Raw genomic sequence first — 17,500 nt, 5'->3', positions numbered from 1 at the left:
TATGTTGCATGATGATCATGAATTAATTTATTATTATTATTATTTTTATATTTGTATATCAACATTATCTGTCCATCCTCAGTAATCCTCAGTTTACTATAATATACTCCTGACTTCATCGTATTTCCAAACACAGACACACAGAGAAAGGGAGAGTGCCCCCCCCCCCCTTTCCCTTTCTGCTGTTCTCTCTATGGCTCTGCCTCTGATCAGGATTAGCTTGTTAGCTTACGCTAACGTAACGTTAATTTCGGGTGATGTGGGCATAAAGGAATGGCGACGATGCAAAGCATGTTAGATGCATTTGACCCGCTGTGAAAAAAAAACACCACAAACTTATTTCGGGTCGCAAAATAGGCGCACTGCTGTGTAGCCCTGCTCTGCTTTAATGCCAGCAGAAGCACGGACTGGGCGGATACGATTGGCTGAGTTGCCACAGGATTTTCAAAATAAGAGTATCGATATGAACCGAACGTTGTTAGCTGCCGGAGCCATAGATATTATGGCTGGATCTGCGCTTGGGGCGGAAATGAGACCCGCCACATGATTTTCAAAATAAGAGTATTGATATGAACCAGTGCTACTGAAGTAAATCCATTCATCGCACAGATCGATGTTGCTGTAGCACGTGCGACATATATCTCACACTGTACAGCCCTGCTATATGATACCTATATGATACCTATATGATACAGATATGATACAGATATGATACCTAAATCATACCAATATGATACCTATATGCCTAATGAGAATTGGAATATAATTGCTGTCAACTGAAAACCTTATAACTTAAATTCTGGTAATTTTAAAAGCAGAACCTCTTATATATGCTCAGAATATGATCCAGATTCTTCAGAGAATAAAAATAATATATATCCATCCAGGATATCTCTGGATTCCGGTGGTTTACAGTTGTTTAGCAGCATTTGTCTTGCCAAGAATCACATGGCGTTACACTCGTACAAGAATGAATCTCACTGTTATCCTCTCATTGTATCACCAAAGCTGAAACCCATTCATAACTATTATTATCCAGAAAAAACATTCCTTTGATCCGTGTAAGGAAATGGTTAAGCCAGAGCTTTTTACTCTAATAGATCATTTATTAAGCAATTATGCCAAATGTTTATGTTATCGGCAATATGCAATTATGTGATTGCGTAGCCTTGACATACTGGGAAAATCGCTCCTGACCTGGAGTTCGCTCCCAGACATCATAAATGTGGAAATCTGCAATACAGTGCGCCGGTGGATTGTGTTCTGCATCCCGTACGCTAATCCAGTAAAGTCATACACACACACACACACACACACACACACACACACACACACACACACACACACACACACACACACACACACACACACACACACACACAAACACACACACACACACACACACACACACACACGCACACACACACACACACACACCCAGTGGAGCAGTGGCGGCCGGTGTGAACTACATTTGGGTGGGCGCGGGGGGGGGGTGAAGGGGGGGGGCAAGCGGACAGCTGACCAAGTGGACAGCTGAGCTGACTCGACATAACGTTACCAACGTTAAGTCGAGACTCGAGTTCATTCATACTACACTAGTACACGTATGATCAATGCAATAATGAACACATATATATATCATGTCATTTTAAACAAGTTACCATTCATTCATTCATGCATTCTAAACTTCTCCTACACATTATGGTTATTACGTATTTTTATTTACTTTTGTTTAACTCTTTGTGTTAATAAATAAATACAAATACAAAAGATGAGAGCGGGTGTGTGTGGGGGGGGGGTCTACCTGTATGGCGCGGCGCTACCCCAGGACAGGTAGTCGTTTGGACGGGGTGCAGGACGAGAGAGAGAGAGAGAGAGAGAGAGAGAGAGAGAGAGAGAGAGAGAGAGAGAGAGAGAGAGAGAGAGAGAGAGAGAGAGAGAGAGAGAGAGAGAGAGAGAGAGAGAGAGAGAGAGAGACCGCATTAACTCACTGTTTAGTTGAAACGTGGTCCAGGAGGGCTTGATAAAGTGTATATGTCCACTGTCCCACAGTCCCAGACTGTTGATGTATATCCACTGTCCAGATAGCTTATTGTTAGCACAACACAACAATACTGTGATGAGCTGTGTCTCACTGTCTTTGCCCATTTCCGCGTCGAACAGCCTGCAAACTACCTGGGGTTCTATCGCCCTGCTCTAAGACAAACTCTAACATTAACCAACTTTGAAAGAGTGCCTAAGCTTAACCGTCGAAAGAACTTGCCGTCACGCTCTAAGACAAACTCTAACCTTAACCAACTTCGAAGAGTGGCTACAGTGTAGAAACTGACGTCGGCCAATCAGAGAGCGTCTCCGAGAAATGCGGCTACGGAAAGTATAGACGCTGCTTGCTTAGATGATATAGACCGCTTGAAAACGCGCCCGGCTTCCATCATAATACATCATATTTCAACGCACAGCGCGTTACGCACTGATTGGCTGCGACGGATACAGCGATGAAACCAGTGCACGCCCACTGTAAGCGCTATTGCGTCTAGCCCGAGAGAAATGCGGCTACGGAAAGTATAGACCCGGTATGATTCTCTATCAGACAGTCACTTCCTGTTAATGAAAACAATTATTTATATTTGATATATTAACGTTATATTGTGCATTGGAAACACAAACATACTTAAAATGAGTAAATATTATTCATTTTAAACATGTTTATTTTATTTCTAGCCCAAAAAAAGAAAATGTTCTTCTTCTTTTAACCAGGGAGGGCAGCGCTCTAGCGCCCACTATCGGCCGGCCGCCACTGCAGTGGAGACTGGAGTTCTACTCTTATTTCCTGCTTTCTCTCCATGCTGTTGGCCAATCCCTTATTACGATTCCATACCATTCGACGCGGACAGAAAAAACGCTTGCCAGGGGTGTAAAGTACTTGAGTAAATGTACTTTGTTGCAATACTTAAGTACTGTTTTTGGGGATTTGTACTTTACTCTAGTATTATTAGGTTTGTATACTTTTAATCAACTACATTTCAGAGGGGAAAAACATACTTTTTACTCCTTACATTTAAAATGCAGACCTACAAAGTACAAAGTACAAATCTCGCAGGTCCAACCATTTTAATTAGTATATTTGTTTCTCTGGCCGAACTAACGTTAACGTTATTAATCCTGCGGCCGCGCTTTATTTAAAAACAGCCAATCAAATCCCCATCAATGAAAAATGAACCCGCCCATACCCATGCTGATTGGTCCTTGTGCAAGACTAGAAAGCGGGGATCTTTGATTAAACACCTGCTATCAGAAGAATAGACAATCAGAAAAAAAGTTTTTACTTTTACTTTTTAGTACTTAAATACATTTAAAAGTAGAAACTTTTTTTTACTTTAATTCCAGTATGTTTTTAGCCAGATAATCTTGACTTTTACTTGAGTATGATTTTGAGACGGTACCCAGACTTTCCCTTAAGTATAATTTCTGGGTACTTTTTACACCCCTGCTGCTTGCACCCTGCACTCTCTCCCTTGAAGCCATGGAAAAAGGTCTTGGCGTTGGCGTGTGAGTACAGAGTACAGAGCGGCTGCCTGGGCACCCGTCCATGCGCGTCCCCTCTGTGGGCTCCAACACATACATCTCTATTAAATGTATTACAGTAAAAACTTCCACTAAACGCTTAAGGCAGGAATAATAGCCTCTCGTCTCTGCCGGTTGTTCTTCATCGCCGAAGCTATAAGCAAACGGCCCGTAACATTAGCATATACATTTACATTCACATTTATTCATTTAGCTGGCGCTTTTATCCAAAACGACGTACAAGTTCTGTACGACAAGTCATCAGGAAGGGCACAACTCTATCAGCTGAGTAACAATGTTCATCAAAGTGTTGAGTGCTACAGTGTAGGTTAGTTTATTAGGACAAGTGCATGACAGTAAGGTTAGTTAGGGTTAGATATATATTTTTTATTATTATTATTATTATTATTATTATTATTATTATTATTATTATTATTATTATTATTATTATTATTATTATTATTATTATTATTATTATTATTATTATTATTATTATTATTATTATTATTATTATTATTATTATTATTTTCTAGATAATGGTTGAAGAAGTGCGTCTTTAGTCGACAGCGAAAGATTGGACGGGTTTCGGCTGTCCTAACTGGGGTGGGTAGTTCATTCCACCATTGTGGGGCAAGGACTGAGAAAAGGCGGCTTCTCCTTGATGACCCTCCCGGGGCTCGGATAGGAGTGGGTCTGAGGCGGCCAGAAGATGCAGAGCGTAGGGGTCTTGGGGGTGTGTAGTTAGAGACCATTGTCAGCACGCGGGGTCTCAAAGCCGTGTATGGGGGACCCACGGAGGCCTCACCCAGGGCATCCCAGGGAGGTCCACGGTGAAGATTAAAATCTATTTGATTTAGCTATAATTGGTCTAGTTGGAAACATCCTTTTTACATATCTGTAGTTATACTATATCTATATCTGTACATATCCTCTTACTAGTTACGCTGCTCAAGTTCAAGTTCAAGTTTCTTTAATAGTTGTCACGGTAAAATACAGAATATTTTTCCATTAAATGCTTTTTTCTGTATGAGCTCCTGAGAGTGTGCTAGATAAAATAGATAAAAAGTATCAAATAGAAAAAGTCAAGAGTATGTAAACAAAAAGTGTTCAGTCAATCAATATACACAATATACAATACAATATACAATACAGAGTAAAAAAAAGAGTAACAGTGAGTACGATTTACTACTATAGTGTCTTTATATACCCGTATCACTGTACATTCATATTACAACTCTGTACATACATCTGATCACCTGTGCATTGTATATTACTATTGCACTTTAATGTTTAATTTGTACTCATGGTTGGATGCCAAACTTATTTTCGTTGTACTGTACTTGTGCTGTTTAATGACAAATGTTTATCTAATCTAATCTAATGTGACGTTTATTTCCTGTTGCAAAGTTTGCTAATGCAATAGTTGACAGGAAGTACATTTGGTCAAAGTTTGATTTGGGTCCAAACCAGTGGCGGCCGGTGGGTTTTCGCCACTAGGGGGCGCTATACCAAATATTTTGTACAGTACAGTACAGTACCACGCAACACTCGTGATTCGACTCACGCTCACGGCAATGAATCGGCTCTTATGAACGAGTCGCTCAGCTGTTACTACAGCAACACACAACCAGTCAAATAAAGTATAGTCTAGACTCTAATTCACAACTTGAAACACAATATATAAATAGAAAAGTTAGAAACAAAACTCGCCCGTCTACAAACACAGGCAGATCTCTCCCTCTCTCCTTATCTCTCTCACACACAGCGCGACGTGGAATCGATTCGTTACACAATCAGACCTATTATATACCAAGAATAACTTCAGTATGAGTACAGGGCTGTACACATATTTTGCATATTGTTAAACGAGCCAAGGCTAGCTATTAAACTATCGATATGAATCGAAAATCTGGGACCCTGATGTAAACAAGACAAACGTCTTTCTCTGGTCTGCATCCCCTTAACAATTGTGTGTATTGAGCCGTACTGTATTGTACCCATTCTGCAATCTGTTAATAAAGTTCTCATTCATTCATTCAAACATAGACGATCTCTCTGTCTCTCGGATCAATCAAATCAAATAATTAACACATGTATGTTGTCATTTTAAACAACTCACCATTCATTCATTATGCATCAGCAGCATCAGAGAGCATTTTAGTAGTTACATTTTCAACAAGATTGCTGCTATTTAAACACTTCATGGAAACGGGGTAACGTTAACCTTATGTCGACTGTAGTATTGTATGACCTCGACATAACGTTTAAACGTTAGCGTTACTCCGTTCCATGCACTTCTAAGTGGCCAGCTAAGCTAACGGAGCTAACAGCTAGCAGTAGCTGTAACGTTATGCGGCATCAGTAGACAACGTATCATGTATTAAACTAGAGTTAAGATCGCTAATCTACCTTGTTGTTGGCTTGTTGATAAAGTATATCCACTCCATGGCATTGTCCATCCAGCCTGTGTTGATGTCCATCCGGATCTCAGGTTGGTGTGGTCCAAGTAGTTTCAAGTCTTTTTTTTCTTGCATTGTCCGTCTTTCAAACGGTGTTGATTTGATGGATTTAACAGAATTATCCAATTCCATGGTGGTAGCTTTAGCTAACTATAAATCGAAATGAAAATACTCAGTCCTTGAATAAACCGAAGGCGTCTTTTCTTTTTCTCTATTGTGAACTGTAGTAGTGTAGTTGCTGTTGTTGACGAGTAGACTGAACTTGCTGACTTGCTGTGATAAGATACCTCCTCCTGGCGCGAGAAATGCGGCTATGGAAAAAAACTGGCATCGCGTCGGCCAATCAGAGAGCGTCTCCGCGAAATGCGGCTATGGAAATTCTTCACGGAAGTTCACTTTTGCTGCCTAGACCGCTTCAAATAGCGCTCGGATTCCAACATAATAGTCATATTTCAATGCACAACGCCGTATGCACTGATTGGCTGTGACGGAGACAGCGATCAAACTGTGACGCGCAGTCAGAGCGCTATCGCTTCTTGCCCGGGCGAGAAATACGAAAAAATTAAAAAAAACGTCACTTCCTGCCCATGAAAACGCTGTTTTTTTTATTTAGATAATAACGTTATATTGTGCATTGGAAATACAAACATACTTAAAACGAGTAAATATTATTCATTTTAAACATGTTTATATTATTTATAGGGCTATAAAACAAAAAACAAAAAAGTATTTTTTTTCTTCTTCTCTCATTTAACAGGTGGGTCGGCGCCCATAGCGCCACCAGTGGCGAGCCGCCACTGGTCCAAACTGTCCAAAAGATTATTTGGGTCCAAACAGTTCGCTAGCAACAGAATTCCAGTGAAACCGTCTATAATATGTTTGAGAATCCTCAGTGAAATGCTTGTTTATGTTTGGGTCTATGGTATGAAACGGTTAACGATTCCCCCATTTTATAGAATAGTGCTGCTGGTCTGTCCGGGCTTTCCTGATCTTCTACCGCACTCTCTCTATCTTGGAGTACAGAACATTACTAATATGTTAATAATAACATCTGCTAAATCGATCACTACAAAACGTACAATGCTGCATCTATTTTCCTCTGTGTGTGTCTGCACTGGAAAAGCTAAATCATCTCAAATTGTTTTCTAGGTATCTTTTTCTTCTTTTTTTTGAGTCAAGTAAATAGGCGTATAATGTGAACTTCATATGTCAGATTCACTGTCTCCTATTTAGTATAGTCAACTAAAAACTAAAGCACGAACAAAAAACGTCCAAACTCACAGCACAATGTTGGCTCAGCCAGTTGTGGAATTTGCCAGAAGCATGTCCACAATCTGCGCATGCGTCCCACCACTAAACGTCTCACTATCCGTCTCACTATCCGTCCCACTATCCGTCCCACTATCCATCCCACTAAATGTCCCACTAAACGTCCCACTAAACGTCCCACTAAGCGTCCCTGCAAAAGCTAATGGCAGTAACTATACTGCCCTGCAGAAGCTAACCTCAGTAACTATACTGTCCTGTAGAAGCTAACCTCAGTAACTACACTGTCCTGTAGAAGTTAACCTCAGTAACTATACTGTCCTGCAGAAGCTAACCTCAGTAACTATACTGTCCTGCAGAAGCTAACCTCAGTAACTACACTGCCCTGCAGAAGCTAACCTCAGTAACTACACTGTCCTGTAGAAGATAACAGCAGTAACTACACTGCCCTGCAGAAGTTAACCTCAGTAACTATACTGTCCTGCAGAAGCTAACCTCAGTAACTATACTGTCCTGCAGAAGATAACCTCAGTAACTATACTGTCCTGCAGAAGCTAACCTCAGTAACTATACTGTCCTGCAGAAGATAACCTCAGTAACTATACTGTCCTGCAGAAGATAACCTCAGTAACTATACTGTCCTGCAGAAGATAACCTCAGTAACTATACTGTCCTGCAGAAGATAACATCAGTAACTATACTGTCCTGCAGAAGATAACCTCAGTAACTATACTGTCCTGCAGAAGCTAACCTCAGTAACTATACTGTCCTGCAGAAGATAACCTCAGTAACTATACTGTCCTGCAGAAGATAACCTCAGTAACTATACTGTCCTGCAGAAGATAACCTCAGTAACTATACTGTCCTGCAGAAGATAACATCAGTAACTATACTGTCCTGCAGAAGATAACATCAGTAACTATACTGTCCTGCAGAAGCTAACAGCAGTAACTATACTGCCCTGCAGAAGATAACCTCAGTAACTATACTGTCCTGCAGAAGATAACATCAGTAACTATACTGTCCTGCAGAAGATAACCTCAGTAACTATACTGTCCTGCAGAAGATAACCTCAGTAACTATACTGTCCTGCAGAAGATAACCTCAGTAACTATACTGTCCTGCAGAAGATAACATCAGTAACTATACTGCCCTGCAGAAGATAACCACAGTAACTATACTGTCCTGCAGAAGATAACATCAGTAACTATACTGTCCTGCAGAAGATAACCTCAGTAACTATACTGTCCTGCAGAAGATAACCTCAGTAACTATACTGTCCTGCAGAAGATAACATCAGTAACTATACTGTCCTGCAGAAGATAACATCAGTAACTATACTGTCCTGCAGAAGCTAACCGCAGTAACTACACTGCCCTGCAGAAGATAACCTCAGTAACTATACTGTCCTGCAGAAGATAACCTCAGTAACTATACTGTCCTGCAGAAGATAACCTCAGTAACTACACTGTCCTGCAGAAGATAACCTCAGTAACTATACTGTCCTGCAGAAGCTAACCTCAGTAACTATACTGTCCTGCAGAAGATAACCTCAGTAACTATACTGTCCTGCAGAAGCTAACCTCAGTAACTATACTGTCCTGCAGAAGATAACCTCAGTAACTATACTGTCCTGCAGAAGATAACCTCAGTAACTATACTGTCCTGCAGAAGATAACCACAGTAACTATACTGTCCTGCAGAAGCTAACCTCAGTAACTATACTGTCCTGCAGAAGCTAACCTCAGTAACTATACCGTCCTGCAGAAGCTAACCTCAGTAACTATACTGTCCTGCAGAAGATAACCTCAGTAACTATACTGTCCTGCAGAAGCTAACCTCAGTAACTATACTGTCCTGCAGAAGCTAACCTCAGTAACTATACTGTCCTGCAGAAGATAACCTCAGTAACTATACTGTCCTGCAGAAGCTAACCTCAGTAACTACACTGTCCTGCAGAAGATAACATCAGTAACTATACTGTCATGCAGAAGCTAACCGCAGTAACTATACTGTCCTGCAGAAGCTAACCTCAGTAACTATACTGTCATGCAGAAGCTAACAGCAGTAACTATACTGTCCTGCAGAAGCTAACAGAAGTAACTATACTGCGCTGAAGAAGCTAACAGCAGTAACTATACTGCGCTGAAGAAGCTAACAGCAGTAACTATACTGCGCTGAAGAAGCTAACAGCAGTAACTATACTGTCCTGCAGAAGATAACCTCAGTAACTATACTGCCCTGCAGAAGCTAACCGCAGTAACTATACTGTCCTGCAGAAGCTAACCTCAGTAACTATACTGTCCTGCAGAAGCTAACCACAGTAACTATACTGTCATGTAGAAGCTAACAGCAGTAACTATACTGTCCTGCAGAAGCTAACCACAGTAACTATACTGTCCTGTAGAAGCTAACAGCAGTAACTATACTGTCCTGCAGAAGCTAACCACAGTAACTATACTGTCCTGTAGAAGCTAACAGCAGTAACTATACTGTCCTGCAGAAGATAACCTCAGTAACTATACTGTCCTGCAGAAGCTAACCACAGTAACTATATTGTCCTGCAGAAGATAACCTCAGTAACTATACTGTCCTGCAGAAGATAACCTCAGTAACTATACTGTCCTGCAGAAGCTAACCTCAGTAACTACACTTCCCTCCAGAAGCTAACCACAGTAACTACACTGTCCTGCAGAAGTTAACCTCAGTAACTACACTTCCCTCCAGAAGCTAACCACAGTAACTACACTGTCCTGCAGAAGTTAACCACAGTAACTATACTGTCCTGCAGAAGATAACCTCAGTAACTATACTGTCCTGCAGAAGCTAACCTCAGTAACTACACTTCCCTCCAGAAGCTAACCACAGTAACTACACTGTCCTGCAGAAGTTAACCTCAGTAACTACACTGTCCTGCAGAAGCTAACCGCAGTAACTATACTGCCCTGCAGAAGCTAACCTCAGTAACTACACTTCCCTCCAGAAGTTAACCTCAGTAACTATACTGCCCTGCAGAAGCTAACAGCAGTAACTATACTGTCCTGCAGAAGCTAACAGCAGTAACTATACTGTCCTGCAGAAGCTAACAGCAGTAACTATACTGTCCTGCAGAAGCTAACCTCAGTAACTATACTGTCCTGCAGAAGCTAACCACAGTAACTATACTGTCCTGCAGAAGCTAACCACAGTAACTATACTGTCCTGCAGAAGCTAACTACAGTAACTATACTGCCCTGCAGAAGCTAACCACAGTAACTATACTGCCCTGCAGAAGCTAACTACAGTAACTATACTGTCCTGCAGAAGATAACCTCAGTAACCATACTGTCCTGCAGAAGATAACCTCAGTAACTACACTGCCCTGCAGAAGATAACAGCAGTAACTATGCAAAATAAAAATGGCTTTAAAGTTCTTGTGACTAATTCTTTTGCTCTGGAAATAATTTAAAGGAACTAGCTGAATATATTGTGTATGAAATGACAAAGCTAAAGAAATGGTTTGATGTAAATAAGCTATCACTGAATCTGAAAAAAACGAAATTTATGATTTTTGGCAATCGAAAACTAGATGAAAATATAGTAGTACTGACCATAGATGGAGTTGATATAGAGAGAGTTAATGAATTTCGTTTTCTTGGTGTGATTATGGATGATAAATTAACATGGAAATCGCACATAGCACACGTTAAAAAAAAGATGTCCAAGAGTATTTTTGTTATGAATAAAGTAAAGGATGTGTTAGAGTATGAGGCAATGAGAACACTCTACTGCTCACTCATCTCACCTTATATCAGTTATTGTGTTGAAGTATGGGGGAATACTTATGGGACTAATATAAAACCATTATATATACTACAGAAGAGGGCTGTACGAATCACACATAAAGTGAGTTATCGAGAACACACAAATATATTATTTATTAAATCTAGAATAATTAAACTTGAAGACATGGTTAAGTTTCAAACAATGTTAATTATGTTTAGGTCAAGAAATAATACACTGCCAGAAAAATTTCTAAATCTTTTTCATTTAGAAAGTGAGTTTAGTAGGAGAAAATACAATTTTAAACATCAGTTTGCACGTACCACACTTAAACAGATGTGTCCTTCAGTTATTGGTGTAAAGTTGTGGAATTCTCTCCATAGCGAGCTTAAGGGATGTATAGTGTTTATCAATTCAAAAAAATGTAAACAAAATATTTAGTCAGTATGAAAATCAAATGTGATCTGAATAGTAAGATCTTTTATTTTTTTTCTTCTCTTTCTTTTATTCTTTATTCTTTATCATTATTATTATTATTTAATTTTTTCTTGTTTAACTGTGGATTGTGTGTTTCTTTTATAATGGTATAAATGATTATTTGTGTAAATTAGGTTGTACGCCGACCATTAAGTAAATACTTGTTAGTTTAGGAATAAGGGGCAGGTAACTATAAGATTTATTCTTCTTCCTGCTCCTTTTGTCCATGGAATGACTATTTATGATTGTGTAATGAAGAAACTGTGATTGTATGATTCCATGTGGCAAATAAAAACTCTGAACTGAACTGAACTGAAGTATCCAGTGACTGCAAATCTTTATAGCCTACCGCTTTTCTCTAAAACAGAGCAAGACTGAACTCAGACACTGAGAGGTTAGACTTGAGAAAGAAACACAAGTTGAGTCGACTTCTAAAGTTTACAAAGTATCACTGCTGTCTGATGGAAATCTCTCATCTTTGAAAAGAATAACGGTTGGCGGCTAGGTGGTGCAGTGGGCAAGGCGCTCACCACCAATGCAGGAGACGCTGGGTTCGAGCCCAGCTCTCCGCATTGCTATCAGCTTGGCTGGTCGTTCATACTAATACAATTGGCAGTATTATGGGGTGGGAAGCTGATGGGTGGGGATCGGACGTTGTGGACAGCGACTCCTACAGGTCGGTTGGTGTGCCTGCGCAGCAGAATCAGGAAGCGACGGGGGCGGCGTGCCCTCCAAACGCAGACCCCCGACGCTGAGAGATCACGCTGTGCAGGTGAAAAGATGCGACGGCTGCTTCCTCGAGTACCGGAGGGGACACGTGATGTAAGGCTTAGTCCACATTGCAGCCGGCTTGTGGGAGGCATGGCCTAACAACGTTCGAGACAGGGGAGGGTAGAATTGGACGATACGAAAATTGGGATGGGAGAAAAATAGAAAATGGGAGAAAAAAGTAGATAAAAAAAAAGAAAAGAATAACGGTCTTTACTGTCAGACCGGCGAGGACGTCTGTGCATTTCCTGAAGTCACAGAACGGGTTTCAAATGAGGTATCGTGTGTCCTGAGGTCATAGAAAGTCGCTCTGCCCGTAAAAGACAGTGTATATTGTCGCATTGGATGAGAACATTTTCTAAACATCAAAACCGTTGAGTTATGAGGCCTCATATTTCATGTTCTAAAGCTGAGATGAAAGATTTTCTTTTTTCATCAGATGAATTTACAATCATTCTTTTCGGATCAACCATCTGGTCAGAGTCACATGCTGCCCTGGCAACGCACAGAAGACTCCATAATACACATACACACATGCACACATGCACACGCACACACACACACAGACATACACACACACACGCACACACAAACACACACACAAACACACACTCGCGCACGTGCAAACACACAAACAAACAAACGACTGCCTCCATACCAGCATGGATAGATACAACCAATGTCCTCCTATACTGGATCTGTCCTGGTAAAAGAAAATATTTCACTGACCCTGGTGTTGAAAATTTGCACATTAAGATAAGGTAAGATAAGATAAGATAAGGTAAGATAAGATAAGATAAGATAAGATAAGATAAGATAAGATAAGATAAGATAGGATAAGATAAGATAAGATAGGATAATGTAAGATAAGATAAGATGAGGTAAGGTACGGTAAGATAAAGTAAGATAAGATAAGATAAGGTAGGGCGGCTGATTGGCGCAGTGGGCAAGGCGCTCGCCTCTAACGGTGCGTTGCTACCGGCTGGCCGGTCGTTCATACTAACACAATTGGCAAGTGTTAGAGGGTGGGAAAGCCGGTGGGTGGGGATTTAACGTTGTGGACAGCAACTCCTACAGGTCGGTTTGGTGACGCCGGTGCGACGGAAGCAGGAAGTGACGGGGGCAGCGTGAGCCTCCCACGCGTTAGAAAAGATAAGGTAAAGTAAGATAAGATAAGGTAAGGTAAGGTAAGGTAAGGTAAGGTAAGGTAAGGTACAGTAAGATAAGATAAGATAATGTAAGATACTATAAGATAAGGTAAGGTAAAGTAAAGTAAAGTAAGATAAGATGGGATTGTGTTGCTGTCAACATTGGCTAGCATATTCTGATGCAGCCGACAATGTACAGTAATGCTCCATGTAAAAACAAACCATTAATCTACATGTAATGTAATGTTAACTGTACTGTTACCCTGACCGTCAGACACTAGGATCCCAGGCAGGCAGCTTTACAATCTGTGTATTTATGCCCAACTCAACTGATTTGGGGGACATTTTCAATCCGGCAATTTAATCAAAACCCTTGTTTAAAAAGACAAACTCTCATGTTAGACTCAGCTTCTTCCCCCAGGCCATCAGAACACTGAACACTGATCTCTCCACACACAAGCACACATGCACACACACAGACACACACACACACACACACACACACACACACACACACACACACACACACACACACACACACACACACACACACACACACACACACACACACACACACACACACACACACACACACACACACACACACACACACACACACACACATCCTGCACTCTCACACACAAACACACACTACAGGTCACTTTAAACACAAAAAAGGTCACTTTAAAAAACAAAACTGTATGTTTTTGTATAGTATAGTTAGTATAGCTAGTATAGTCAGGGGTGTAAAGTATGTACTTGAGTAATTGTACTTTGTTACAATACTTAAGTACTGTTTTTGGGGATTTGTACTTTACTCGAGTATTATTACCAAAAGATAATGCTGATTTATTTTGCACACAATCTCACACACATACAAAAACTATTTTTGACAGTTACCGAGAGAGTAAATTAGTTTGAATATGGCCACCAGTGATGTCATCGTGGGCCAGTGAATCCTTGTTTTGTGTTTTAATTACAGCTCAATTAAATGATGTAGAAAATCACCCAGGATCTAGTGCCGAAAAGACCATGAGGATTTCTCAACTCACACACAAAACACACACACACACCAAAACATATTTTAAAATGTTACAGGGTTTTCATACGACAGCAGTAATATTCTGTGGACCTATACACAGCTCAATGGCTGCATCATAGATCCATATTCTTTTGCACAACCATTCATTTGCACATTTACTCATTTGCACATTTACACATCTGTGCATTTGCACAGCGCTCCTTGCCATATTCCCCATTCCTGTATTCGCATGCATCACTTGAATCACTTCACCACTTACATTCCTAATTTTAATTACTCATAACTCGGCCTATCAGGAAGGCTCGCAGAAAAAGCGTTTCACTGCCAATTTTGCGTGTACATGTGTGCAGTGTGTACATGTACAGTGTGTGTGTGTGTGTGTGTGTGTGTGTGTGTGTGTGTGTGTGTGTGTGTGTGTGTGTGTGTGTGTGTGTGTGTGTGTGTGTGTGTGTGTGTGTGTGTGTGTGTGTGTGTGTGTACAGTCAGTGTGTACATGTACAGAGTGTACATGTACAGTGTGTACGTGACGAATACACTTCACTTCACTTGACCTGATGGACCCCAGGAAGAATAGTTATACCTGCAGTGACAACTATCGTGCATCTGAATAAACAAATAAACGAATCCATGGGCTCTCTCTCCACGGGGGGGTTCTCTCTATGGGGTTATCTCTCCGCGGGGTCTATCTCTCTCTCTCTCCACAGCGGGTCTCTCTCTCTCCGCGGGGTCTCTCTCTCTCTCTCTCTCCACAGCGAGTCTCTCTCTCTCCGCGGGGTCTCTCTCTCTCTCTCTCCACAGCGAGTCTCTCTCTCTCCGTGGGGTCTCTCTCTCTCTCCACAGCGGGTCTCTCTCTCTCTTTCTCCGTGGGGTCTCTCTCTCTCCACATACCTGCACTCTGGCCTCAGTGAGGTTGACGCGCCGGGCCAGGTCCTCTCTGACGAAGGCGTCGGGGTAGTGTGTCCTCTCAAACACACGCTCCAGAGCCTGCAGCTGACTGCTGTTGAACGTGGTCCTGTTCCTACGCTGCTTCCTCTTCTTCTTCTCCTCCGTGTTCATCTGTTCATCTGCAGGGAGGTGAGGAGAGAGAGATGAGAGGAGAGGAGAGGAGAGGAGAGGAGAGGAGAGGAGAGGAGAGGAGAGAGAGGAGAGGAGAGGAGAGGAGAGGAGAGGAGAGGAGAGGAGAGGAGAGGAGAGGAGAGGAGAGGAGAGGAGAGGAGAGGAGGAGAGAGAGGAGAGGAGCGGAGAGGAGGAGAGAGGAGAGGAGAGGAGAGGAGAGGAGAGGAGAGGAGAGGAGAGGAGAGGAGAGGAGAGGAGAGGAGAGGGGAAGAGAGGAGAGAGAGGAGGAGAGAGAGGAGAGGAGAGGAGAGGAGAGGAGAGGAGAGGAGAGGAGAGGAGAGGAGAGGAGAGGAGAGGAGAGAGGAGAGGAGAGGAGGAGAGGAGAGGAGGAGAGAGGAGAGGAGAGGAGAGGAGAGGAGAGGAGAGAGAGAGAGAGAGAGAGAGAGAGAGAGAGAGAGAGAGAGAGAGAGAGAGAGAGAGAGAGAGAGAGAGAGAGAGAGAGAGAGAGAGAGAGGGTTTTAATTCTAGTGGACTGGATTTGCTAAATAAAAATGCATAAGCAGCATCAATGCAGTGAGCAGTAATCCTTCGCACTCTGGCATTATGTCCAAAATATCCTATGGTTTTCTTAGTTTTGATGTATAAAATTACTCTGTCTTCCAGTACAAATTGTCATGTGATACAGCATATTTTTTTTTCTTTTACGTGTAAATACAATATTTTTCACAGTGCTATACCATGCGTCATCCACTCTCTATCAAAGGGTCTTTACAATGCAACTGTAATGTGCAGTTTTTATATAAAATACAGTGTATTGGATTCAATTTTATATATATAATTATTATATATATATATTCATCATCTTTTCGAAAATACATCCATTGTTTGTATATTGTTGATATTTACAAAGAGTCTTACGAAATATCTTACAAAGATATTTAGGCTTACACGGTATACAGGCAGCAAGCTACTCAACGCACGCACGCACGCACGCACGCACGCACTCACGCACGCACGCACGCACGCACGCACGCACGCACGCACGCACGCACGCACCACACACACACACACACACACACACACACACACACACACACACACACACACAGCACGCACGCCACACACACACACACACACACACACACACACACACACACACCACACACACACACACACACACACACACACACACACACAACACACACACACACACACACACACACACACACACACACACACACACACACACACACACACACACACACACACACACACACACACACACACACACACACACACACACACACACACACACACACACACACACACACACACACACACACACACACACACACACACACACACACACACACACACACACACACACACACACACACACACACACACACACACACACACACACACACACACACACACACACACACACACACACACACACACACACACACACACACACACACACACACACACACACACACACACACACACACACACACACACACACACACACACACACACACACACACACACACACACACACACACACACACACACACACACACACACACACACACACACACACACACACACACACACACACACACACACACACACACACACACACACACACACACACACACACACACACACACACACACACACACACACACACACACACACACACACACACACACACACACACACACACACACACACACACACACACACACACACACACACACACACACACACACACACACACACACACACACACACACACACACACACACACACACACACACACACACACACACACACACACACACACACACACACACACACACACACACACACACACACACACACACACACACACACACACACACACACACACACACACACACACACACACACACACACACACACACACACACACA

General features: G+C 42.0%; 1 protein-coding gene across 3 annotated transcripts in view; it reads right to left on the bottom strand.

The window, feature by feature from the left end:
- The window catches only part of prrx1b (paired related homeobox 1b), a 44,021-nt gene that overhangs the window by 13,819 nt on the left and 12,702 nt on the right, over positions 1-17,500 (bottom strand). For all 3 annotated transcript variants that reach the window (XM_084307377.1, XM_084307378.1, XM_084307379.1), the window contains exon 2: positions 15,375-15,550. In XM_084307377.1, coding sequence (XP_084163503.1) covers positions 15,375-15,550 — 176 coding nt within the window. The remainder of the gene's footprint in view (positions 1-15,374; positions 15,551-17,500) is intronic.

The sequence above is a fragment of the Notolepis coatsorum genome (genome assembly GCF_963971535.1).
Source record: "Notolepis coatsorum genome assembly, chromosome: 2".
NCBI classification, from domain to species: Eukaryota; Metazoa; Chordata; class Actinopteri; order Aulopiformes; family Paralepididae; genus Notolepis; species Notolepis coatsorum.
Note: the sequence above shows the minus strand (reverse complement) of the source record. Positions and strands in the feature narration are given on the sequence as shown.